The 26,324-nt window shown below is 37.3% G+C and overlaps 1 protein-coding gene across 5 annotated transcripts in view; it reads left to right on the forward strand.

The window, feature by feature from the left end:
- Positions 1–26,324, forward strand: part of PDE1A (phosphodiesterase 1A) — a 223,382-nt gene that overhangs the window by 56,125 nt on the left and 140,933 nt on the right. Inside the window, exons 1-2 of one of the 5 annotated variants that reach the window (XM_061379079.1) lie at positions 9,893–9,911; positions 10,619–10,732. In XM_061379079.1, the coding sequence (XP_061235063.1) occupies positions 10,629–10,732 (104 nt within the window). In that variant the 5' untranslated portion in view covers positions 9,893–9,911; positions 10,619–10,628. Of the gene's footprint in view, positions 1–9,892; positions 9,912–9,943; positions 10,389–10,413; positions 10,733–26,324 lie in introns of those variants that run through there. The other 4 variants (XM_061379057.1, XM_061379068.1, XM_061379106.1 and 1 more) reach the window with 4 other exon arrangements.

Raw genomic sequence — 26,324 nt, forward strand, 5'->3', positions numbered from 1 at the left:
GTTGTTTGGAAAATACATGTATTTCTGCCAAATCATGGGTTGATACGAAAAACTTGACAGAGAGTTAGTTTGCCAGCACAGCTTTAAAACTTACCTAAACTTTACCTTTACACTTTGGTTGAACTTGCATTCCAATGATATTAAACACATTTAAGTGATACTAAACATCTGACTGTCAGCCGAGTTTTGTTCTCATCATTAATCTTTTTTAATGCTAGACTGTTGAACGGATTTTTAAATGTTAAACTGCCAGTTTTTGCCATCAGTTTAATACTCATCTTTGAAGATGTTTAAAAGCCAAAAGCTGGAATCCATCTTGCTGGAGTTAAGGTTAAAATGCAGAATATGTTAAGAAAAGGCCCTTCTGATTTCAACTGCACTTAGATTCAAGTTATGTAGCAATTCCCTGAAGTGCAGAGGTTCTGAGTAGACTAATTCTGATTCAGATAACATTGTGCATACTCCAACACAACTTAATAATATTCAATACAATTCTCTTTCATACTCATTTTTGGAGAACATTAATTTTGTACATACAGAATTTTTTGAAATTAAAAGCTGTGAAAATTAAGCTTGAATTTGCTGATTTTTCCCAGGTTCCTTAAGTCTCTTATGTAGGTTTTGTACTATATAGCAAATTATCCAGTCCAAGTTCAAGGATTTGTGGAACATATTCTTGGCTTTTTGTTAGGGGCTCTTCATATACTTGCTTTTCTACCATGCATATTCAGTATATTTACTGAAGCAGAAGGAATTTTGCAAAGGTTTTATGGGAGACTACTGCTTTATAAATTAAGGAGGAAAGCAACTACCTCTACAATTATTATTTTTGTTTTAATTTTAAAATGAATAAATAATATTTTTCTATGTCATGAGAAGCACTTTTATGTTGAACAAAGATGTAAGAACTATCATATTTATATCACTTAGTATTCTATTCCCAGTGATGGACTGGAGAAAATACTTATGAAATGAATATAACAAGGAATAGGTGCTTAGTGAGCCTTCTCTAATATGCTTTTTCACCTTGTAACATCGCAGTTTGTTCATGAGCTGGTGGTTTCATGTGAACCATTTTGTTTAACAGCCATTATTGGACTTGTGGTTAATATCTAGTCACTTGGAAGTAATTGATGTTAGTCTTCACTATTACTCCATGATGTTGAGTTCCATGTTTAGTAATACAATAGGTGCATAATTTCTTTCCAGGAGAATTTTAGTTCTGTTCTGTTACTCATAACACATAAATTAAAGTAGTTATCAGGGATGTTGTGAAATGAAAATACAAATTTTCCTGTTAACTATTTATCTGTTTTGTTGATTCTTGTCTTCTGCTTTTTCTGTTGTTTTACCTGCTGAATGCTCTTTTTTTCTCATGTTTTCTCTAAGAATGAAAGATATTGGTGTGGGATTGGGGATATCTTCTGTAACTTGTAGGAAAGGTCCCAGATGAAACCTAACAACCCAATTCAGAATGCTTTTACTTGCAGATGCTTGTCTTTCCCCAGAATGCACAGTACGAAGAAAGGTAGTATAACATTCAGTATTAACTACTTTGAGGGGAAAGCCATTTTCTGCTAATCAAAACTTCAGATCCTCTAGCTACAGTTTAGATGATCATGGTTTAGTTTTCTGTACACACCTTTTTTCTGATTTTTTCTGATATTTCAAGGCAGATTTTAGATGACACTGTGGAATTGTCACAGCCACCCAGAGTGTGAGTAGTTAGGTTTGAAAACCCCTTCATTTTGGTTTTGCACTTTCTTATTGTCAGAGCACAATCTATTAATTTAAACAGAAACACAAGAGCTGTAACTGTCTCCATGTTCAACAACATAGAAAATCAGGTTTCTTTTACTTTCTTTCTCCCATCCCCTTCCTCTTCCCCTTGAGTAGGAGCTAACGTGGGTCCAGGTAATATCTGCACATGGAGTGTTTACAACTGAAATAATCAGGTTATGTGTTTAATTATTTTCATTGCTTTCCTGTCGTGATCAAGTAGCTATTTCATAGATCCAATATACTGCCATTACCAAGTAAGTACTTCCTTCAGTATTTTTATAACATGGATTGAGGAGATCATGATCATCTTATTTTTCTTTGAAGCAAAAGCATACATGAGTTACGATTTTGATACTTTTGAAAGCACTCTGATGTAATCTGCTTTCAAGGTATCACATGTGTCCTGGGTTCAGCAGTAGCAGTCATTTTTCTCCTTCTTAGTAGCTGGTGCAGTGCTGTGGTTTTTACTTTTGGCCTGGGAACAGCAATGATAACACTGATGTTTTTAGTTGGTAAGTCATGTTGTCCTGGGTTTAGCAGTAGCAGTCAATTTTTTCTCGTTTTTGGTAGCTGGTGCAGCGTTGTGTTTTGACTTTCAGCCTGGGAATAGAGCTGATAACACTGATGTTTTCAGTTGTTGCTAAGTCATGCTTACACTGACCAAGGACTTTCTGAGTCTCATGCTCTGCCAGGGAGGAGGGAAGGCTGGGAGGAAGCAGAGACAGGACACCTGACCCAAGCTAGCCAAAGAGGTATTCCATACCACAGCATGTCATGCCTGGGGAGGTAACTGGGAGCTACCCGGAAGGGCACAGCCTCTCTTTTGGGTCTGACTTGTTTTGGTGGGTGGTATCATATTCTCTTCCCTTGTTATTTTCTTTTATCATTATTATTGGTGGTGGTAGCAGCAGTGGTTTGTGTTATACCTTAGTTACTAAACTGTTCTTATCTCAACCCGTGGGAGTTACATTCTTTTGATTCTCCTCCCCATCCCTCCAGGAGCTGGGGGAGAAAAGGGGGGGAGTGAGTGAGAAGGCTGCATGTCTGAGTTGCTGACTGGACTTAAACTACAACAACATGCAATGCTGTATATCATCCAGAACTGCACCAAACTTACAGGAGGTGCTTGGAATTATGATGTAGAAAGGGGGTGCCTTTGCCCTTCTGTTGTGAAAACTCTGTTCAGGTTTGGAAGGGTTGTCAGTGTGGGGTGTAATGAGTTGATTCCACCTGTTTGGAGTCAGTTACTAGTGGAAAACAGGTTTGCAGTAGAAACAGCCATGGTAAGGGTAGATTCCCTACATTTTTAGTTTGAGATTAAGTGACTTTTTTTTCTCTTTTTTTGTTCTCTGCTGTCATCTGTTCTGTTATAGTCTTTTATAAATATCAAGAAATGCTTTCTTGTTGCTATGGTCTTTGTGTAAGTAACATATAGCAAAATGGAATGATTTTCTTGTTTTCTTTGTTGAATAGCTCAAAATGAATGCTTGAAAGAACCTCTTTTAGACAACAATTATCTGAAATAACTTTACTCCACGTTGCCTTTGTCTGCACACATCTTGCCACCGTGGACTAGTTTTTTTTCTTTGTCTAATGTATTTCAGTGGGATAAACTGGCTAATGCTTTGACAAATCCAGATTTCCTAATTGCTTTTGTCTTGTATTCTGTATTCCCTCTTTTTCTCTTATACCAGTAGTGTGGCCAGACAAAATTTTCAGTCAACCGCAACTTTTCTGTTCAAATGACTTTTCTCTTATCATTGCTTCCTTTGTGTGTGATTATCAAAATTATAATAGCTTCAGAAAATCTCCTAAAGAAGAGATTGAAAACGTGAAATGTGATAAAACAGGCAGTGGCCTCTGATAAAATGAGTACAACTAACATGAAACATTTCAAGGCCAGGTTGGACTGGGCTTTGAATAACCTGGTCTAGTGGAGAGTGTTTCTACCCATGGCAGGGGGCTGGAACTAGATGATCTTTAGGGTTCCTTCCAATCCAAACCATTCTACGATTCTATGATTTTACAACTCTTGGTTATGCATTATGCCCTTTTTGACACTGAAAGGTAGCAACCTCATGTTATTATGAAGTACATTCTTATCCTTGTGATTCTCTGTGGCGATATCAATCCCTCTTGTTTCAACACTGCTGTCAGTCCTAGAATGGTTTCCTTTCTGCAGAAATCATCGTATTAGTTTTGTAGACAAACTGCTTCCTAAGGAGTTCCTAAAAATTAAAGTTTATTTCCTCAGTATTCCTCCTCAACTTCAGCCAATGCTTTTCAAAACCATTTGCCAATTCATCCGAAATAAAGAAGTTAAAATCCACCAAACCTTAAAAACCTGTAACCTCTACTTTCTTAGGTTGTGCTGATTGCCCTGTGACACTGTAGGAGCTACATGCAGTTGCTAAAGCTTCTGTTTTCAGAAACTTTAATACTGTTTTCAGATATATTTTGAATAGGGTTATCACGGCCTTCCTCTTTCTTTCTAAAGTACTACAATAAAGTACAAAAAAATTATAACAATCACTTTTAGTGGGAAGTAAGACTAAACAAAATCTCTGAACTATTTGGTACTTTATATTTTTTCTTCACTCAACATCCGCTTTGTTTCCTGTGTATGAAACTGTTGTCTTTCACCTTAAATTGCCAGTGAAATTCTGCTGACCAGTTTCCACATACCTGGAGAGAGACATAGCATGCAGCTGCCAACTAAGCAGCTACCTTACAAAGCAGGTCAGAATGATCCTTTTATCATCCTGCCTTGAACAACTCTCTTGCTTCATTTCATTCACTGAGATACAACACACTTTCTGCTGAATATTTGATTTGTTCTTGGTTGACAGCTGTCTGTCTTTGTTTTCAACACTTTTCAAACTCTGCTTCAAAGGCTTCTTTCCAAGTCCAGCTGCTCAAAAATAGTAATCTTTTCATCTTTTTCTGCCTTGCTTCTTATGATGCAGTAGTAAGTTTTCCTCTGCAGTTCTTTTTGTTTGGATTATCCATAGCACGGCTCTTACGAATTCCACATCTCTGCAATTATTATTTTTTTTTCCATCTCTCCATATCCCAGAATTTTTCAGATTGTTTGGTTAGCTGAATTAAATGAATGAGTCCTCAAAGTAAGTTGAGTGAAAGATCATATTCAAAGTAAATTTTAAAATAGATGTGCCTACCTAAGGCACCTAGACATCTAAATTCTGTTGACTGCAGTGAGGTCCAAGACAGCACTAGTGCAGATTTAAGACATATGCATTATCAGCCCAACTTTACTTGGCACTGAACTGGCCTGTGAATGCTCACTGAGATAGATTTTGGAGCTGGTGACCTCCAGTAAGGGCAGTATTGAACAATCGAATGTGATAAGGTCTTAATATGTCACAAGTAGGTTTGCAAATTTATGTGTATTTGTGCCTTCAGGTTTACCAGCTAATTTGCTTACAAGCTTTCATAGGTGCTTGTTTTTGTCCGTAGTTGCCTAAAATCTAACTTCAAATTCATTACCAATATGATATGCCATGCACACAGCAAACAAATGCAAGATACTTTTTTCCCCTGCTATACTTGAAGCTTGGTACTTGCAGGACATGTGAATGAATATACATTCTTTAATGTTTATATGAGGAAGCCTCAAATACAGGAAATCAGATATAATAGTGTCCTCCTTTTGGCTGGGATAGAGTTAATTCTCTTCCTAGTATGTGGTGTAGTGCTGTGTTTTGCATTTGGTGTGAGAATAATGCTGATAACACACTGATGTTTTAGTAGTTGCTAAGTAGTGCTTACCCTAAATCAAGGACTTTCGGTTTCCCATGCTCTGCCATTAAGGAGATGCACAAGAAGCCAGGAGGGAGCACAGCCAGAACACCTAACCTGAACTAGTTAAAGGAATATTCCATACCATAGAACATCATGCTCAGTATATGAACTGGGGGGAGTTTACCAAGAGCCACCGATCAGTGGGGTCAGTGGACGGTGAGCAATTGCTTTTTTGTGTAAGTTGTGTTTCTTGAGTTTTATTCCTCTTTTTTTTTTTTTTTCCATAGTATTATTGTTAGTGGTAGTGTTATTATATTTTACTTTATTATTTCAATTATTGGATTTTATTGTTTTCTGATTTTCCTCCCAATCTCACTGGCATAGAGTGAGTGTGGTACTTAGTTGCCAGCTGGGGTAAAACCGTGACAAGCAGAAAATACTAAAATAAGCATTAACACTTAAAGAGAAAATGTTCCTTGTTGGATCTCATTATTTAGGTCATCTAATCTCTGCTAATATGTCAATGCCAACTCTTGCCCACTTAATTTAGTCAATGCCAATGCACTGTATAGACCATATGTGTCGACCTTTAAAGTTAATGTTGCTGAATTTGTTAATATATTCTATGGAGAATATGAAAATCCAGGATTGCTGTAACATCGGTATTTTGCCATTGCCAGATTGCTGGAGTCCTAGGTATTTAAAGAAAGTCATGTATTTAAATAAAGTAATTTAAATGAATTTTGTTAAGGCCAAATATGAGACCAACTATCCCTTTTTCCTCTGCTGCAGAAGGAGACATAGAGAACACCATCTAGCAGACCATTCCTTTTATGCAAGAGCAGAATTTGAGTGGTGGGATCTTTGTCCTACTTAAGGTTCTGTTGACAAAGCTTGAGTGCACTGGCAGGGAATTCTTTAGTGATTTAACTGTGTTGTTTACTATGGTGTTGAACTCTGTCTTACCCAGCAAATAAATGTAATGCTTTACCTGCTTAAAATTAAACTTGTATTAGTGCTTGCTAGATGAGGGCCAGGACACTCAGCACTGTGATCTTCTACCTGCTGTCTCTACTTACAGTTTTGTTTTGGCTTTTTTTTTTTTCTTTCCCTTATGGTTTCGAATTTCTCAGTTGGTTCATGGCTTTCCTGCAGTTCCACCACTGGGAGGTTCATGTCGTCAGGTTTGGAGGGATGAATATTAGCTTGACAAGTCACCCTGCAGGCCTCTTGATACTTCCTTATTCTGCATTTGTCATGAGTTCAATGGTTTGAAGATAATGTCAAACAAAGCAGCATATTTAATTTCCCTTCAGGAGTGAGGATTTATTTAAAATAAGTATCCTCCTCATCAAACCTTCATGATCCCTTTCCTGTTTCTGTATCTAATCTCTAACTGGTCTAGCTGCAGGATTTTCCCGATTTTTTCATTGTAAATGTGTGATTTTGACGTAACTCTAAAGGACTCTCAGTACTCAATATTGAAAAGCCAACCTGATTTCTTTACTGTTGAGTGTATTTTAAAAGGTTTGTTTGCATTGATGTTGAAGTGTTTTTACATAAAAGGAGTTTAGGATACCTGAGCGTTAAACGTAGCTTCCTGTCTGAGGATTAAGTGGCACAGGGACAGTTTTGTTTTGCCATAATTAAGAGTAAAAAAGCGAATTATTCCTATTTTAAATATACCTTCATATTGACTGGCAGAGGCTATCCTTTACGGTTTGCTTTAGTATAGAAATTTTCTGTGGGCAAAGAGCAAAGAAAATTATAATTTTGTAGGAGGAAGATGGACTGTAACAGCTTGTTGGGAGTGTAGTACAAACATTGTTAGGTAGCACAAAAAAACAGCAAGTGGAAAGAAAAACTAGCTAACATATTTAACATGAATAGTTACATAACTATTTAACATATATTTAACGTACTATTTCTCTAGTTGGTTTGGCTTCCTAAAGTAGCTGCTTATTGTTTAGTATTCTGCATCTTCTTTAGACCATTTGTGCTCCAGGGGCACAGAAATGTATTTCTGAGGAAGTCATATTGCCCATGATTCTCTCCGTAATCACCTCATTATTACATATGGCCTGTAATGTATGGTTGTTCTATACTGCAGCAGCACACTCCTGTTCTTGCTGCCCCACATCACCTCTTGCAACCAGAAGGGTGTGGGCACTGCTTTGTCTATCCTTCACAGCCTCTGTGCCTGCCTTCCTCTGAGTGGGAGGAAGGATGCAGGCTTGGCTGTTTCATTCGATTGAGCCCTATTTACAGAAGCTAAAGGGAGGAAGGGTCTTTCCCAATGTCTCCATGAGGAGTTCTTTGCTCATGTTCCAAGATAACAGCATACCTAAAGGTTGTTTGTTTGAAATGGTTTGTTTCTCTCTCCTTAGGGACAAACAGGATACTTGCTCTGGCAATTTCCTTGATTTTTGAATGCCTTATCTATCCAATTTTATGTGTTTCCTGCTGCTTCTTTCATTTTCAGAGGCACAATTTCATCCTTTGGTGTCATCTCTGGTGATTAGCTATATTGATCCTCAGGATAAGTCTTTGGGGAGGAGGCTCCTTTGTTTGTGCTTTGCTTAAGCTATGCCAGGTGTTTTTGTTGTAGAAATTTCTGTTGCAGTGGTGTGGTCCTCCAGGGAGCAAAGTTTTTTTCAATTTCCCTTCATGGAGTTCTGCTGAAGTTAGCAAATGTATCTCCATTTGCAGTGATATTGTTTGAGCAATTTGTTCCTTCCTCCCTTCCTGAAGGATATTACCTGCTCATAATACTTTTTTCCAGTAAATCAAGATGATACATTTTAAACGACTTACTTCCTTGTGAGGGAGAGTGAACAGCTTACAAACACCACTGTTTTTCATTGTATAACTGGACAAAAAGAGCCTAGAAAAGTTTATGAATAAAAATAGGCCCTTAAAATTCCCCTCTGTCCCTGGAGGTTTATGTGGATTCTATAAATACTTAATTTCTTTGCATTGCTTCAGATATCTGGCAGTTAAAAGGCAGGGAAGAACCCAGATTAGTGTGAGATGTTCTCATTAGTTATTCCATGGGAGGATATTTATATTCTTTTTTACAAACTTTAGTTGTACTCCATGCATAACGGGAGTGGAAAGTTTGGAAGTTTTTAAGAGGTTCCTTGGTGGAGTTTTAAAGATACTTCTGCTGGCTTTAACCAGATAAATGCTTTGCAGTTCTTGGAAAACAGCTGTTTGTATTTCTTCACTGTTGTCTTACGAAGCTGTTTGAAATTTGTGAGAGTTGTTGCTCATCCAGTGAGTGCTTTTCAGATATTACTAATGCATTTTATGGGACTGACTCTTACCTGTCTGAGCCAGGAATAGTTCTGTGAAAGTCCATGAATTAATACCATTTTAAAATTGTGTGCATTAAAGCCATAGAAGTAAAGAAAATGTATTATTTAATTACCTACTTGAAATCAGTGTGTAAACACATCTCAAACTGATTTATAACTCTCATAGGGTGTATTTTAAATCTATAATGAGCATAAAAGGTATCCTAGAGAAAGAAAATCGATCATAAAATCCTGAAGTGTTAGGATTATTTCAAGGTAGTGAGATTCTATTTTTCTGTAAGATCCTGCATATTTCAAGGTATTATCCATGTCTGCCAATTGCATTAGACAGGGACCCCTCATCATCTCACATCTTTGTAAAATTTAACACAGGTAAAACTGTCTAATTAAATCCATACTGAGATAAGCATCTCCCAGCCCTAGGCTCCTTCTAGTTAGCATCCAAGGACACTCATCCTCCCTGCCCCATTGTGGACCCAAAGCACCTTTTCCCACCTGGCAGTGACACGAGTAGCTGGCAAAGCTCAGACGTATTTGCTCCTACTTGGCACACCCCTCTTGCCTGGCTTCTTGCACAGCTCTTGCTCTGATTGAAACAAGCATGATCTCTAAGATAAGTCTGTGGTATATTTGATTATTTGGCTGCTGCTTCAGAGATGAAGATTGTTACTGACTCACCAAACAAGACAGGTGCTATTTACAGAGTACAGGAGCTGCTCTGCAAACCCGTCTGTGCAAGCAGTAAGGAAATCCTCTCCTTTGCTCTCTCCAAAACCCAGCTTTGGCTGTGCAACTAGCTGCTTAGGTTTTCACTTGAAAGGCAGAGCTGCCAATCTGCTGCATGGCTGGCATACTGTTTATTCCTCAACCCTTTTGTTGCTTGCATGCACTGAATTGTTTTTCGCTGGCAGACATGCACAATTCAGCATCAGATTTTGACACACGCATGCTGCTGTCCCGAAGGATTCGCTGAGCGGGCTGTCTTGCAGCTGCTGCATTTTCCACCAGTTAAATTGACAGTTACCTACTGTGTGGAGTTGCTAGGAGAAGGTGTATAGTCATCATTACAGCGTATTCCTTCAATAACAACCTGTAGAGCTATGATTTCTCTTCTGCAGGGATTTATACATGTCTTTGCTACCAACTTAGCATTTGTACAGTCATATTTTAATTGAGAGGCTGGTAGATATTTATTCATAAAGAAACAATTCAGGATCAACGAAAGAGAGGAAAGCTCTGGCATTTGAGCATTCACTGTTTTTGTAGGCTGATGTGGCTGATACTGGCTTCTACCATCTGCTTTTCTATTGCAGCTTGTTTCTTCAACCTGCAGAGCAGAAACCAGCCTTTCTTCTGGATCTGTTAAAGCCATTCACATTTATCCTGCATGGCAGTGAATTCTAGTCCATTTTAAGGAATCTTTTGTGCTTCTGTGCATATTCCTACAGCCGAAAAAGTGCATAAGAAAGGAGCTTGAGCAGTCAGTAGTACAGTAGCTGGCTCACCCGTATGGATTAGACTTGTGAGGTCAGAGCTGTGTGTACTTGCTCTGTGCTTGGGAGGTGGGGGGAGAGAGTGGAATCGTCTATCAAAGTGAATAGCGATTCAGGCAGGATCGCCCCTCAGCTGTTGCAATTCTGATGTGCTTTGATATGACAGCAGCTCCTGTCTAACATGCGTGGATCTTCTGACATTTGTAGTGGACTAAAGAATGCTTTTACTTGCTGCTGAGCCTGACTGTAACTGTATCACTATAGGACAATAACGATGGGGGCTCGAGCAACGGAAACAACTCGGGAACTGGAAAGCACCTCTATAAAGTATCAAATAGGAGGACATGCAGAGAAAATGTGGCAACGGCTCAAAGGAATGTGAGTAGCTTCTCTCCTTGGCTTTTGTTCTGTTCCCTGGGAAAGATCCTTTTCATCTGTTTGTTAAAATGACTAATTAGCAAACGGGAGAGTTACCGCTAAGCTGTGAATAGTATTTGCTCTCATAACACAGTACAGCACTCTCATATGTGATGCTACTTAGATTAATGTCAGGTTCTGTATAAGGTTCAGTCACCTCATTTGAAAGATATATATTTAATGAGAGTTGTTATCCAAACTGAAATGCAGGTAAGTCTTTTCAGATTAACACTTCCATAGTTCGGATATGATTTTGCAAATGTTATCTTCAGAATCAGCATTGCTGAAGCTGTTTCATCATTTCTGTCAGTATATATAGGTAAGTGTATTATTGCAGTTCCACAGGAGATATCCATACTTTGCCTTTTGAGATTGCTGATAAAGAAGTCTATATTAAAAGGTGCTTAGCTCTTAGGAGGATGCTATGTCTCTGTTTTTTGTCAGTTATTTTTGTGCTCAGTAATGCTAAAAGCTGATTGAAGGACTATTTGAAGGGGCTACTATGCACCTGCTGCGACTAAGTCACTCCTTTCAAATGCAATTTTCACTGTAGACTTTTGGTGCAAATCATCAGAAAATAAACATCTACAACCTGTCAGAGAGAAACTCCATTAAACTAGTGTGTTCTAAACCCTTTAAACTTCAGCGCTTCTTTTAAAGTATTTGTCTGGTGTTTGTCCTGAAGGCTGGTGTTAGGATGTTACAAATAAATACATGTTACATTTGTTGGTTTGCAAGCAAGGAAATTGCAGTATTGTTTTTGCTGGAAAGATGTGAAATACAGTGCCTCAGCTGTTGAAAGAAAACGGGTTACTTACAGTGCCAAGAGGATTAGATGCATTGGCACTGCCTAGTTCCTCTATGTACTGGGTAGAGGTTCAAGCTGGCTATGGGAGGAGGAGTTTCCATCATCTGCTTTCTTTCAAGGGAAAGTTGGTTTGCTTCATTGGAAAGTCATTTTTCAGTTGTGGCCAGGGGTATATCGATGGGGGGGTATATCGGAACTTCAGTTGTTGCCAGGGGTATATCAGAACTTCTCTGATATGCATTTGAATATTTGCTCTGAATCCTTTCATCACTCTAAAATATGCACTTTGGGAATGATTTTGCCCCTAGAACCCCCAAAGTGTACATAGTGCAGTAAGTATTTTGATCATTCTCTGATGCCACACATCTTGCCCTGAGTTTTCGCTGCTAGAGATCTCCATCAGTTTGTGCAGACTTCCGTTTGTGTAGGGTCTAAGCTGCTCCTTTTGTTTGTTGTGTAAGTTCTTTTATCACTAGGCTCTTGGGTTGAAACATTTCCTTTCAGCTGCCTCTGGAACAGTTTCATTAAACAAACGAATGTAAATAACTAAACATTAGTGACAGTCAGTGCATCAGCTCCAGGAAATAAAGTTCGTGCTTCTTTAGGAGTAGTTAAAACAATAGTCGGAGTTTGTGGTGTATCAAAATCAAGTGGAGGTTAAGTGTTTGAAAACCATGCATCTTTTACAGGTTGGTGCTAACCTCATGGCTAGTGTGACTGCAGGACAGGTAGTGCTAAAATACTTCTATGTAAAAGAAACAGGTTACATTATTAGGTATGTGCTCAGCTGGCTGTTTTTCAGACTTCCCAATGATTTAATTTTAATTATTCACTACTCTATTGGAAATTGCTGACTAGTCAATATAATAATTATTGCATGGGGAAATTTCAAAGAGTTTAATTTTTCAGAGCAGATGCCTGTGCGCAGTTTGTAGTATAAGCATCAGTCATTAAGGAAAAGCATTAATTTGGCTGATGCAGGGATATCAAAGTAGAAGGATGTTTGTATGCGGTAGGGAAGAGGAACAGAGAAGTTTTACTGCACAGATAATCTGACTTGGGAAGAATTATTTTATAAATTGCCAGGAGAATTGTTTCATCTTAGGGAGGGGAACTGTTAATGAAACTGAATATGTTGCAAGCCAAATTTATGACTTTTAAAAGTAGTATATGGTAGTATATCTACACTGAAGTAAAGACATGGTATGAATTCTGAAGTTAAATCTGTTCTTGCTGAGACTTCACAAGCCTACAGAGTTTTTACCAGTGTATACGTGTGATTTCAAGACAGTTTTACAGAGTATTTTGCATCAAAAGTGCTATCTCCCTGCAAGCAGGTAATTATTTCTGAAAGCATATTGGATTTCATAGAATCATAGAATCATAGAATAGTTAGGGTTGGAAAGGACCTTAAGATCATCAAGTTCCAACCCCCCTGCCATGGGCAGGGACACCTGGCTGTAAACCATATCACCCAAGGCCTCGTCTAACCTGGCCTTGAACACTGGCAGGGATGGAGCATTCACAACCTCCCTGGACAACCTATTCCAGTGCCTCACCACCCTAACAGGAAAGAATTTCCTCCTTATATCCAATCTAAACTTCCCCTGTTTAAGTTTTAACCCATTACCCCTTGTCCTATCACTACAGTCCCTAATGAAGAGTCCATCCCCAGCATCCCTATAGGCCCCCGTTCAGATACTGGAAGGCTGCTCTGAGGTCTCCATGCAGCCTTCTCTTCTCCAGGCTGAACAGCCCCAACTTTCTCAGCCTCTCTTCATATGGGAGGTGCTCCAGTCCCCTGATCATTCTCATGGCCCTCCTCTGGACTTGTTCCAACATTTCCATGTCCTTTTTATGTTGAGGTCACCAGAACTGCACACAATATTCCAAGTGAGGTCTCAGGAGAACAGAATAAAGGAGCAGGATCACCTCCTTTGACCTGCTGGTCACACTCCTTTTGATGCAGCCCAGGATATGGTTGGCTTTCTGGGCTGCAAGCGCACACTGCTGGCTCATGTTCATTTTCTCATCGACCAGCACCCCCAAGTCCTTCTCCGCAGGGCTGCTCTGAATCTCTTCTCTTCATGTGGGCAACTATCTGGATAGTGTTTAAAAAACTGCACAGTATGTCCTTACCTAAAATGTTAGCATTTCTACTTTTTGCATAATAGACATTAAATTAGGGATTTGGCTCAGAATTCCATATACATTTAACCTCATTTGTCTTGGGGTGGTTTTGTTGGTTTATTGTTTTTTTTTTTTTTTTTATTTTTGTAAATGCAGACTGTTCTGTAAGACTGTTGAGTGAATATGCTTAAGAATGAATGAAAATCCTTATTTGAATGCCCAGTAAGAAAACCTGGGTATTGTGGAAGCTTGAATGAAAGGGCCCTTCTATGGACTTTCTACTCTTATGCATAGACCTTGCTAACCTAATGCTCTCCCTAAGTGCTGCAATAAAGTCTTGAATGTTTTGAATAAAATTAAAGCCATACCTAGCTTTCATCAGGTCCATGTGGCCCTACAGCCAAACTCTGCCTTCTGCATGGCCAGTAAAAATCCAAATCTATTTTTTTTTTCCATTGCAGTTGCAGCAGTGCTGAAAACAAGGGGATTATATGGCAGAGAAGAGATTAATTTGAAATTAATAACTCGATCCTTAGTATTGGTGCTAGTTTGTTGATGCCTGAGTCTATAAAACACAAGCTCGCTGAAACAGGACTTACTTGTGAAAACGAGTCATGTACTTTTCTGTCTTGACTGGAGCCTCTGGTCTTTGAATTAAGACATTTTCACTCTGCAGGCTGTAAGCTTCAAACGTTTTGAACTTCATGCAGAAAACAAAAACAGCAAGTGACAGCTAAATAACTCATATAATAGTGTGGCTTTTATAATTCTTTGTTATGTGGAAAAATAAAAACAAAAGCTATTCAAGCCACTTCTGGAATTCCAGCTGCCAGACTGAAAAGGAGTGTTGTACACCTTCCACTTCAGAAGACATCTTGCCAAAGTCTGGCCGAGGGGCCCCTCCTCAGACCATGAAATGCCACTGATTGCACTTTTTCTCCTTAGCCTTTCATTCTCTGTCAGATGGAATCTTTAAACAGTAACTAAGTCTTCAGTTTATATGTATTCTGGTGTCAACAGGACCAGAAGATTTGCTGCTTAGGAGAGTTTTGCTTCAGATGCTGATAGAGCAATGGTAGTGATACCTGAAAGAGAAGCAGCTTCTTGAAAGTGTTTCGATTCGGAGCTCAAGAGAACCAGATTTAAAGCAGAGCTCTGTATGCTTTCTGGCGTTACAGTGGTATTCGTAATCAGCAGGTAGACTTGTCTTAACTCTGTGTTCTTCAATATTGTGTGAAATGGTGTGCTCTCTGTTTATTTTGTACATTGGCTGTCTGCAGCTTCACTCAATGTCACCAACAGAACAGTCAGACCCTCCCCCCTCCTAATCTTATTTTGCAGGTAGGCATATTCTTTGCAAGTAGCAAAGTTCCATTTCTGAGCTTTGAATACACTAATGAGAAAACAACTTGATTTTCATAGAGCTGCATAATTGCTAGAATTGTCTCTAAGAGGCTAGAAAGTCTCTGAATGGAAAAAGTTAAAATCCAAGTTCCCAAGCATTTGGAGGATTGACGTTCACATGTGGTTAGAATAGGCTACTTTATTAAATTGTTACTGATTTTAAAAGAGAATATGTGTTACTGCCATCACTGTCCTAAGCCTAATTTCTGCTAACTTCAATCACAGAAGGGATTTGAGAAAAAGCGTGAGCTTCTTTCTTTGCCTTCTTACCTCCCTTTCCCTCCACATCCAACATAATAGACCCTGATTTCTGCAGAAAAGAGAGTCTAAACTGTTTTAGACACTAAAAGAGACACTTGCAGTCCCAATTTTTTGATCCTGCAATGCTGCAGTGACAAAAGCCTAGCATTGCATACATACGTATTTTGTAGGAAACTTGGCTTGATGTCAAGGAAAGTAGAGGAATGGCTTCCTCCACACCTGCTGAATTAGCAGAAGAGAGAATGCTTTTAAAGGCATCAAAAAGAATCCAGTTTAGCAACATGTTACGTCTAAAAGGAACCAGAATCAGTAACTTCAATTAGGAAAGCTCACAGTCATTCCTTCACCAGATCCATGGATGCAGATAGAAGAGCTATTAGAACAGTTACCAGAAATGTATATGACAAAGATGTCTTTCTTTCGTTCTTCTAAGTTTCTTGTTCACATTTTATTTTATACTGGTTTTGGTATTTGTGTTTGCTTGTTGTCCTTTTACGTATGCTCAATTTGCCTAAACGATGAAAGTTCAGTAAAGGTTAACCAAAGAGATTAGAATTATCAAAACTGAACATTTGTCTTACAAAGGTATATATATTCAAGAACTGAACAGTCAAAGAGAGAAGAGCTAGAATTACAGGTGAATAACTGTCATAAAAAATGGCGAGACAGAAATTGTCAGTCACCGCTAACTACATTAGGAACAAATGGATATATGACTCAAGTAGTTTTTACTTACGGTGTTGCCTATTTCTACTTTCTCCTAATATGAAAACTTTTCTTTAAAGAAAAATCTTAAGCTCTTAAAAGTAATCCAAATGACAGCTATTTCTAAGGGAATTTATGTAAAATTGAAGCTGTTATTTGTCAAATATGATTTCAGAAATGCTCTGAACAGAAAATTGAAGAAATTATATAATGATTTACCTGTTGATTGATATGTATCCCATTAGAGCTATAATTACAGTAAGAATTGTTCCATTATAAATTGTGAATGGCTTCTTTTGATTTTTGAAACTAAAGTCTGTTTCTTTTCCTGAGTAGTCAAGGTAAATAATTTATAATTATAACTTTGTACCTTAAAAATATGTATCTAATTAAATTTATAATATGATAAATGTTAGAATTTTCAATGACTGTAGATATTTTAGCTACTTATTACCAATTTAGAGAACTCTTTTATCCAGTTTTATTAGAATAATGATATTATTTTGCTGTTAGAGAGGTATTTCCATTATCATCATGTACAGGAGTCACAGAATTAATTTTCTCGTTCATACTAATTTTTACTGAAATTTCTGGCATATATCAGTGCTTTTGATGGATTAGAGTAAATGCTAATCCTCCAATTTACTGTGGGTAGGTGAATTGCTGTGCTTATAGCAAGCTCTACTAGAAATGATTGCAAATTGAAGGACTAGTGCACAAGCCATAATTCGTCTATGATATCACTAAGAACAGCAGCAGTGTGTCTTTACAGATCTCACAATCCCTAAATAATGCAGTATGATACTGAAATTCTTCATTTGTAGACCTTTAAATGTAACATACACTGTTCAGCTATGCTTGCAATTAAAATTAAGTATTTTATCTAGGAACACTGTAAAGGAGATTAAAGGTAACATTTTGAGAAGCTGACTGCTAAACTGCAATTAAATGAAGTCTCAAATGTCTACACTTTTTTTTTGTTAGTTTAGACTTTTGACTATACTTATGCTACATCAAACACTTCTAAGATTTCCTAAAATATGCTTTCTGTCACTGTTTAACTTATAAATGTTCAGTTCAGATCTCTGTGTAGAAAGAGATTGCATATAATCCACTATACAAATAATTACTTTCCTCCTATTTTTAACTCCTTCCAGCCACTTGTGCAGGGGCCCTTGCTTGCCTGGCAGACCAACCAGTTATTAGAAATGCTTCTTTCAAAAACTTAATTCTCCAATTTAATTGGTACACATTGAAGCCTGCACAAAACAGTTAGCAGTTTCTCAGAGCTATTGGTCAAAAACTCAGAGTTCATGCTGCCCTCCCACATGTAACTCTTAGTTTCTGCACCACCTCCACAAGAGAATGAAGTCAAAATATCTGGATAGGCAAAAAAAAGGTCTTTTGTCTTGCTAATTATATAGCATTGGAAAAATGCAAATGCCTAAATACTGAAATTACATAGTTACCGGTGGAAGTTAGAATAAAAATAGGCTTCCACTTCATACATCTGAAAGAGAAACATAACCTCAGGTTTATCAAAATTGTGTCTGACATAAGTTTTCCTGTAAGATGTCAAAATAATCATTTAGGAGTGAACTAAGCATTTAGTACTGTTCTGTCTTGTTTGTGATTGCCATCTGATCTGGTTTACTCCTGATATCATCTCTGGAGGATGTCTAGAACAAAACAGTTGCATTTATTCCTGCTCCCGTTTACTGGAGACTACTAGAAAATTTAAGTGTGCAAAAAGGCTCTTAGATCTACTGTATGATAGCAAGTCTTCCAGTGCTGCTGTGTTGTATGTAGCATGCAGGTTTTCTTTTTATCAGAAAACCAAGCAAAACATTCAAAGTCCCCAGAAGGAAGCAAAATCAACAAACCAACCAAATGGGCTAAGCTTGACCCACAGACTGCAGAGTGGTGGAGTACTTAATCTCCCTTAGTGACAGCAGATGTTTGGGAGCATTTTTGGTTTTCTTTTTCTGTCTTCCCATACAATTGAGGGTCACCAATGTAATTTATGGAACTTTTAAAACAAGCCCTTGTATAGAGCAGCTATAGAGGAGGTCAGAAATACAAAGTCAATCCTTCAATTTTACTAAAGAGCTGGAGAAGACTGAGCAGTTGTGACTAAAATATTTGAGAAAATTGTACTCTGCTGTGGTTATGGGAAGCTGAACAGAAATTAAGTACATCAGTTATCAAGTTACAGCTGATGATAGAAGTGACTCACTTTTCATGGTCCATAAAGCTTTACAATTAGGCAGTGTTGCAAACTTGAAGAAACAAGCCTTCTACCCAGCCTTTCTTTTCTTTTAGAAAACTGCTTAGATTTACTTGTAAAGAACTACTAAAGGCATTCCGTATCTGTTAAAGGCTGCAATTGGTTGCAGAGTGGTCTGTGGCTCAGTCCATAGACATATATTCTCTGAATACGTATATACAAAGAATAGTGAACTTAAAGGAGTATGTGATTTACTCCTAAAAGTTTGGGTGATACTGTGGGCCAGCATATGTAATTTTGTAAGTCAAATACTTCTAGTGTGACGTGTGCTTATTCCTGTGGATTATGCTGGAAAAGTGATTTCCAAACTCGTCTTTTGTGAGTTGAGGGAGTTTGTCAGCCAAGTGGTCCCTAAAAGATGAACTTTTTCAGCAGCCATCATGGGTTAAATTGTTTCTCTTGATTCGTTTTTCCTTCCGACTCTCATTGCTGCCTCCATGCCATCTTTCTTAGCTGTTCCAGTATGACTGATTTTGATCCCATGCAGGAATTTCTTCTGTGTTAAAAATAACCCATAATGTTACTTTTTTTTTTTTTAAACCCTATGATAAATTTAAATTTCAGTCAGTTCCTAGGTTGGATTCCTTCTGTGTTTCCATGCCTAGCTGGGTCCTTAACAATGGAGGAAGTTGTCTGAGGGTGGGAATACCTGAAGTTAAAATGAAAGGAGATTGTTCTGCTAGAGCAGCTTTCCAACAATGTAATCGTAGTCTTAAGTTGCTCATGTTTTAAGTCTTTATTCTGTGATACTGTAAATCTGAGCGTAAAATATCTAATACATGATCAAAACATGACAGAAATTGTTGATCTGGTATGAACTTGTCCTGAAGGTTCAATTTAGTCCCAATGTTTTTGAAAGGTTAACTTTGAACTAGCATATTTTATGAAGATCAAGTACCGCATCACTCCAGCTTTGTGATGCACCAGATAATATCTGTGCTCCTGTAGCCAACAGAAGCCTGGCCTGAAAGAAGGCCAGTATAAATGTCTGTGTTGTGTACTTTGGCTAATTCAAGACAATCGTAATCACACATTTGCACCTCAACTGAATCAGTTAAGTGCCTCTAGGTAATCTATAACCAGCAGTTGCAGAACTGTAATCTAAACCTTTGTAAGCCTATTGTTTGCCTTTGCTGGATAAAGCTCTGTACAACCACTGGCAATATTTCATGTGCCTGCCAATCAAAAAAAGGTGGAAACTGCTATCTTAAATTTTGTTTCTTGACCTGAATGCCCTCTGAGTGAGTATTCATTAGGTGCCGTTGTGCTGTTTATGGGCTGTACAGTGAATCTGGACAGTCATGAAGTTTTATATGAGTTCTTCAGAATGATAAGTGATGCTCATCTGAGTCAGTGTCATAAAGTAATGAAATAAAATTGGGATTCCAAAGTTGCTTTTCTGTTTGGCAATTTAGTTAAATACTTCTGATTTTAGACCTTCCAGGGAAGTCAATATACCTTGAGGTATCATCTGGAGAACAGCAAAATGTAAAACATACACTGAAGCTTTACATTTTTAAACCAGTAGTTCTACAAATATACCTTCAAAGTTTTAGTTATTTATTAAAAAGAAAACAAAAAGGAATGTACTTTTTCTCAAGTTTGCCTCAATGACCTCATAGCTGCTTCATGATGGCGTAACTAAATTGTGTAATCAGAGTCATTCAGCACTTTTGCCTGGTTTTGCTGCTATTTATTTAATGAGTTTTTCAGCTTTAGAGACTGAATTCCAGCAGTGCAACCTTCCAAGTATAATGCAGATATTATTTGATGCAGTGTTATTTAACAGAGGGAGATGTAAAGGCAGATGTTTGTCTATGCAAGTGCTTACACTCCATTATCTATTGTTTGACATTGACTGCAGTTTGTTTGACCCACCCCTTCTTCAGACTCTTGGCGCCCCCAGGAAAACAAGTAGCCTCCGTAAATATTATACAGACATTTAATTGTTGTGAAGTTCTCTGATAAATAGTGTTTGGAGACAGTTACATTTGAATGGTACACTGTTAGTGCAGTTTATGCCAGAAAGACACTAAGGAAGAGACTACTGGGTAGTATTTACTTCTTTCTTTTGCTCATCTGCAATACAGAACTGGTTTTCTGCCTGGAAAAATTGAAATTAAATACTATTGTTGTTTGTTTTTTTTTTTCTGCTGTGTTTTCTGCATTGAAGAATCAACAACTTATGTCGTGCTTACCTGCAATTACATGTTTTGTATTTGATTTACTGTTTTTTTTAATATTTAATACCTCTTACACCACTTAGTCATATTTAGTAGATTTCCCTTCCGTTTTTGTTAAAGACTTGATGAAGTCTTGAATTTTTTTCCTCTGAAGATTTTTATTAATGCCACTGTATTTCCTAACCCCAAATACATTCAATTAAGATAACAAAGATACCTGTTTGGCAGAGATGCCAAACGTGCCAAGCTCAGCTGGAGCTGCAAATGATTGTCTCTTTTGACAGTCCCTTTTTATTATCAGTGTCATTTTCTGATGCACAGGCAACTACAGTGCAAAAAGCATTACATCATTGGCATTGATTTCCATTAGGGTGGGCTGGAATGCAGAATTTCTGCTCTGAAGAAAATGAAATACATAAAAAACCCTTGAAAAGGCCACAGAGATTAAATCCTCAGAAGAACAAGTATTCTGAAATGTCTTTTGAAGAAATTGAATCAACATCTCCTTCTGATTTTTTTTTCCACTTCCCGGATCATAAACTGAGGCAGCAGTAAACTGGTTATTTGAAAACCAGTGATTCTAGTCCCTGTGCTGCCAAATATGACCCTGGAGCACAGATCTGAGCAAGCTAGTGGAATAGCTGCCTATAGTCTGGAAATCTCCAAGATAGTTATAATTTAATGAGCAAATTAAGCTGTGCACAAAATCTGAAGACTTCCATCAGAGAAAAAGTTCAGTAAGAAAATTACTGACCCACTCTGATTTAATTGTTTTTTACTTAACTAGAAAGACCATGGATTTTATTGGTAATTGGAAATTAGATGTTTCTCTTTCACAGAAAACTACTAAAGTATCACAGAAGGTTTTCTCTGATCATGTATTTGTATTTTGGTACTATGGAATATATGTTTCAACGGCTACTAAGACGCCTTCATCAGCTGTAATGTCAGTTAAAGTTAGGAACCAGGTTTATGGGATAATCCTATAACAGTCAGTGGCGGTAAGATGGAGAGTAAGAGTAAGATGGAGCCCTGCATATACTGCTGTGACAAGGAAACTGTATTTTAGTGTTACACCTTTCTTGAACAGACACTCTTGGCCTTAGTTCTAAACAGTTGGCACAAAAAAGAGAGTTCCAGTTGATTTACCTGTGAATATTGTGTGTGTGTGTGTGTGTACTCACAGTTCTTTAATTTGTTAAAAATTTGTATTTATCTGTATGTGTTTTACAGATAAAAATGTCAGTTGTGGGTTTTTTCCCCCTTCTTTCTATTACCTGTAAAGCTTATCTTGGTTACAAACTGAAGTTAATAAGAAGAAATTTGTCTCAATCTCTCCAGGCAACACATGTATCTGATACATTTAAAAGTGGCATATTATTGTATTGCGATAGAAAATGTTGAGCCCTTCCTTCCTGTTCCCTTCATGAAGACTTTTCAAAACTGTGTAACTGTTTTCATTTATAGAGTTAAATAGTACGCTTACTTTTAGAAGGAAAACCACAGTCATTAGATGACAGGAAGTATTGCTTAGAGTGGCAAGAGTATATGTAGAAGGAGTGAAAAAAATGTATACTCTTCCAAATAATATTATCTCTATTAGATACTTTCTGGTTTATGTAAATTTTGTCAGATATGTTACGTTCTTAACTTAAAATGCTGTAGTTAAAAACTTAAGCTCTTTGAGCCTTTTGACTTCGAAGTTCCTTTCTAAGTAACTGATTTAATATTGCTTGTTTCTCTAGAAATATTAAAAAATATTTGTCAAAGACATGTCAAAATGAAGAATGCTAATAACATACACATGTAAATAATTTAGTGATAATTGTGACAAAGCTTTGCCTTCAAGAGGAAATATTTAGTTCTATTTTCAGTTGTTCTCTTCAGTGGTTCAGCTAGCCATTATGTACCTTCTGTGAGTTCCATGTCAAAAAGAGATTCCCTCTCCACTTGCTTGCTAGAACATCCCTACTGTTCCAGAAATGTTTAAATACATAATGTGTAGAAGTAACTAGGCATGAAGTGTTAAAACATTTTGGTTCAACCCACTTCTGAAGGTACATAATTAATCTGTTTCATACTTTCTAATTAAAAAAAGTATGATGCATACTTAGTAGCTTTCTACTGTTAAGTAGGTCATGTGGGATGATCTTTTTGTTAAGAAATGAAAGATTGGTAACATATTTCTGTCCTGTGAAACAGAAATTGGATTTCCAAGGATGCCAAACAGACAGTTCATAAGCACATGTGGCCCAAGCCTTATGTTTCCTAATTTTGATTTAATATACCAAACTTTCTGGTTTCCCTCGCCAGTAGTGTGTTGTTTTGGCTTTCGATATTCCAAGAACAAACACCTATACTCCTGTTGTAGATGAGATGTTCTTCATGTGTTGTATGAACCTGAACATTGGCTAAAAGAAGAATGGTTTGCCTCCATAGCAGGTAGGGACAAAAAGGTTTAAAAGTGAATGTACAACAGCTGCAAGTCTGTTTTAGAGCTGGCTATGAGGTAAACACAGGATATGAGCATCCCAGAAGATTACGATAGTTTATAGCTCAATCCAAACTTTCTGAGTTGCTCCTATCACTTTACAGCCTAAGCCAAAGTTTGTATTCAGAGAGCCTTTTAGAAGACTAAATTGTGATAGATTTAATACAACTATGACAGAGCATATGCTGATGTTTAGAACAAAGATAGTATTAGAATTCTTACAGAAAATCCTAGCTTTGATTTGGGCCTGTAATGATATTTCTGCATTTTCATTAGAATCTTGCATATCTATTAACATCACATGCTACCTTCTACAGACTAATTAAGTTTAACACTACCAAACATGCTATAAGATGTTATTATTACTTTCTGGAAAAATTAAGTGGCTAAGGCGGGCATAAGCCTTATGGAACCACATCTGTCACCCATATTTTTCTTGACTTACACTCAGCTTTGACCAGATTCATTCTGGCTACATGACAGGTTCAGTTTTGTCTTAGCATGAGGTCATATTTAGCCTTCTAATAGTGTGCGGATCATCTTATCTTTATGATAAAGGGTTGTATCCAGAATGTCGTTGTGTGTAGTTTAAAATATCTTTTTATTCACATACAGGATGAAAGTAAAATGTAAACAGTGCATAATGAGTTAATGAGAGTATATAATTTCCTTTGAGTTTTGCTTAATACCTTTTAGTTTGTAAGTTCAGAACATTTTCATCATCAGTTCAGTGCTAAAATCAGCTCGATGGTTTGGGAGGACTCAGAAGTTGCAGTCCTGGATTGTGTTACTATTTAAGGAAACATGATTATTAACAGAACTTCATTTTTAAATACTCTTCAGTGTTTATATGTGTAATCTCAAATACATTAGATTGAATGACCAAGAGAATAGAATGAAACTTTATACTTTGAGACAACACGTTCAGTAGGAGAAGATTTCAAGAGGAAGAATCTTGAGGAAATGGTAGAATTCATAGAAATTTTAGACATTAACTGTGTTTTTTCCATTTCCGGTAATGAAAAACAGTATTGGAGCTTTACATAAGGTGACTGCATTGAAATAGACTCAGAAAAGTACTGTGTAAAGCTCCATACCCACAATGTAAAGTGACAACAGATGTGATTTCTCACACTAAAACACATTCTTATCATTTGACAATGATTAACATTATGATGATCCTTTTGGCATGGAACTGAAATTTTTCTACATTGTGCAAGCTACATTAAATCTGTCTTTAGCTGGCACCCATGCCTTACAGAAGTTGGCAGACGACCACATGCATGGGACCAATTCCAGCTTTATACATGGGCATGAGTGCAAAAATCTCCATATGATAATTCACTTCTGAAAATTAGTTGATGGCTTTCACAAAAGGGGAGCTGCATAATGCAGTTCTATCTCAGCAAAAAAGTACTTTGTGGCCCAGCTATGGGTTCTACTTGCTCAGTCATCTGCTTTTATCCAATCGGTTAGAATCTAGTAACATTTAAAGGCACTCCATTTCCAGTCTGCACGGGATTTTGTGGTTCAATCTGAATATTTTACAGCTTTGCAAGACTGCAGTTCAGAGATGTAAGAAAATGTTAAGATCCAACATTCAATTAATTTCTGCAGGTGAAATGTGGTGTTGTACTACAGATTTGTCTGAAATGGAAAATGTGAAATAAGTTTGGGGTTTTTGAATGAGGAAAAACAGGTATGTAATCGTTTTTGTGGCATAATTAACATAATACAGCCGATGTCATGACCATAGAGCATAGACCATAGAATTTCAGCCTGTGATTTCTCCATCAAATCCATAATTTAATAAAATTAGCCTGGTTCTGGTCTCACACCACTGTAATTGGAAGCTATTGAATTACAACACAATAAATGAGACCTCAAACCAGATTTACTTTGTTGTGAAAAAAGAGCACAGAATTTCATAGATGCAGTGGAATTTGACTGAGGCTTATTGGTCACTCCTTTTTATGAACACTGGGCTATGTCAAGCAGTTTTTTCAGAGTTAGTTACTGGATGTGATTCTTCTTTACTAAATTGCCAAGTGAGCAAGTAATCTGATAGGACAAGAATCATTCCCTGAAGCTCCACTTCTTTTTTTTGCCTTTCTCCCCCCACCAAAGGAAAGAAACATGTTTACCTCCCTTTGTCTATCACTTGGCTGCAGCCATAGTAGTAACACAGAAACAGATTGCAATAAATTTGCTATTTATTGCTACGATTTTGGATTTTTGCCACTCTTGCTAATGAGCTATGTTTTTGCAGAGAGACAAACTTAGGATGGGCTCCTCAGCAAACATGCACTCAGTCGTATCCTGGTTTGTCATTAAATTTATTTTTAACAATAAAATCAGCAGATTGTAATTTGTATTATGATCTTCACGAATAGATCTCACCATGTTTAATGCAACTGTGAAGCTTTGACTATGCAGATGAGGAAATTTACACATTGAAAGAAAAAACAGTTGTACAGAATCATCTAAAGTTTTATTTTAGCAGTTTTTCTGTAGTGAGTTGGGGAATGGGAGCAGGGAGGAAGGGAGAGATAGATGGGAAGGGACAGTTATATCTAATGCCATCCCCCAGTTAAACCAAACGATTTCATTGCATTCCTTTTTTGTGCAGCATGCAGCTAGCATGGTATACACAATATTGTATGTTATTTTCTATAATAGCAGAAGTATATACCACATTAAATGCTGAACTCTTAAATGATGTACTCACATTTTTACAGGTAGCTGAAGGCTTCTCACTATACACTCAGCACTGCTAAAAGTATATATAACAAATAAAAATTGGAAGTTTTGTTTCTTTCCCTGCTGAGTTGCGTCAGAGGAAAGTGTCAGAAGCACAAAAGCCTTTGTTGCTTCGCTTTGTGATTAAATCCAGCCTTACCACTGAAGGAACTCCGCTTTTGCATTATTGCCCTCTTACAAAAATCTGTCTTCCCATCACAAATATTGCAGTTTCCTTATGCTTCTCTTCCTAATTAACACTGAAAGCGTTCCTAACATTGTGAGTCTAGAAGCTGCCATTCTTTCACGTGTAAAGAATTAAGCTCAGCAGTTACACATGTAAGAGATGTTTTACTCAGTAAACTATCTCTGTACCAAAAGTAGACTGCTAACGAGCAAATGTAAGCTACCATTTTTAATTTTAAATTTCATTATCCACAAAGCAAACGATGCCTACATGTGTGATTGCAGCTATCCAGATTGCCTTATCTGTGTAAATGAATTATGAAAGTAAAAATGAGAAAAAGCATTATCTGAGCATCAAT

Source organism: Neopsephotus bourkii, unplaced genomic scaffold (genome assembly GCF_033783945.1).
Source record: "Neopsephotus bourkii isolate Nb327-2 ecotype Australia unplaced genomic scaffold, CSIRO-AGI_Nbou_v1 NB_196, whole genome shotgun sequence".
NCBI classification, from domain to species: Eukaryota; Metazoa; Chordata; class Aves; order Psittaciformes; family Psittacidae; genus Neopsephotus; species Neopsephotus bourkii.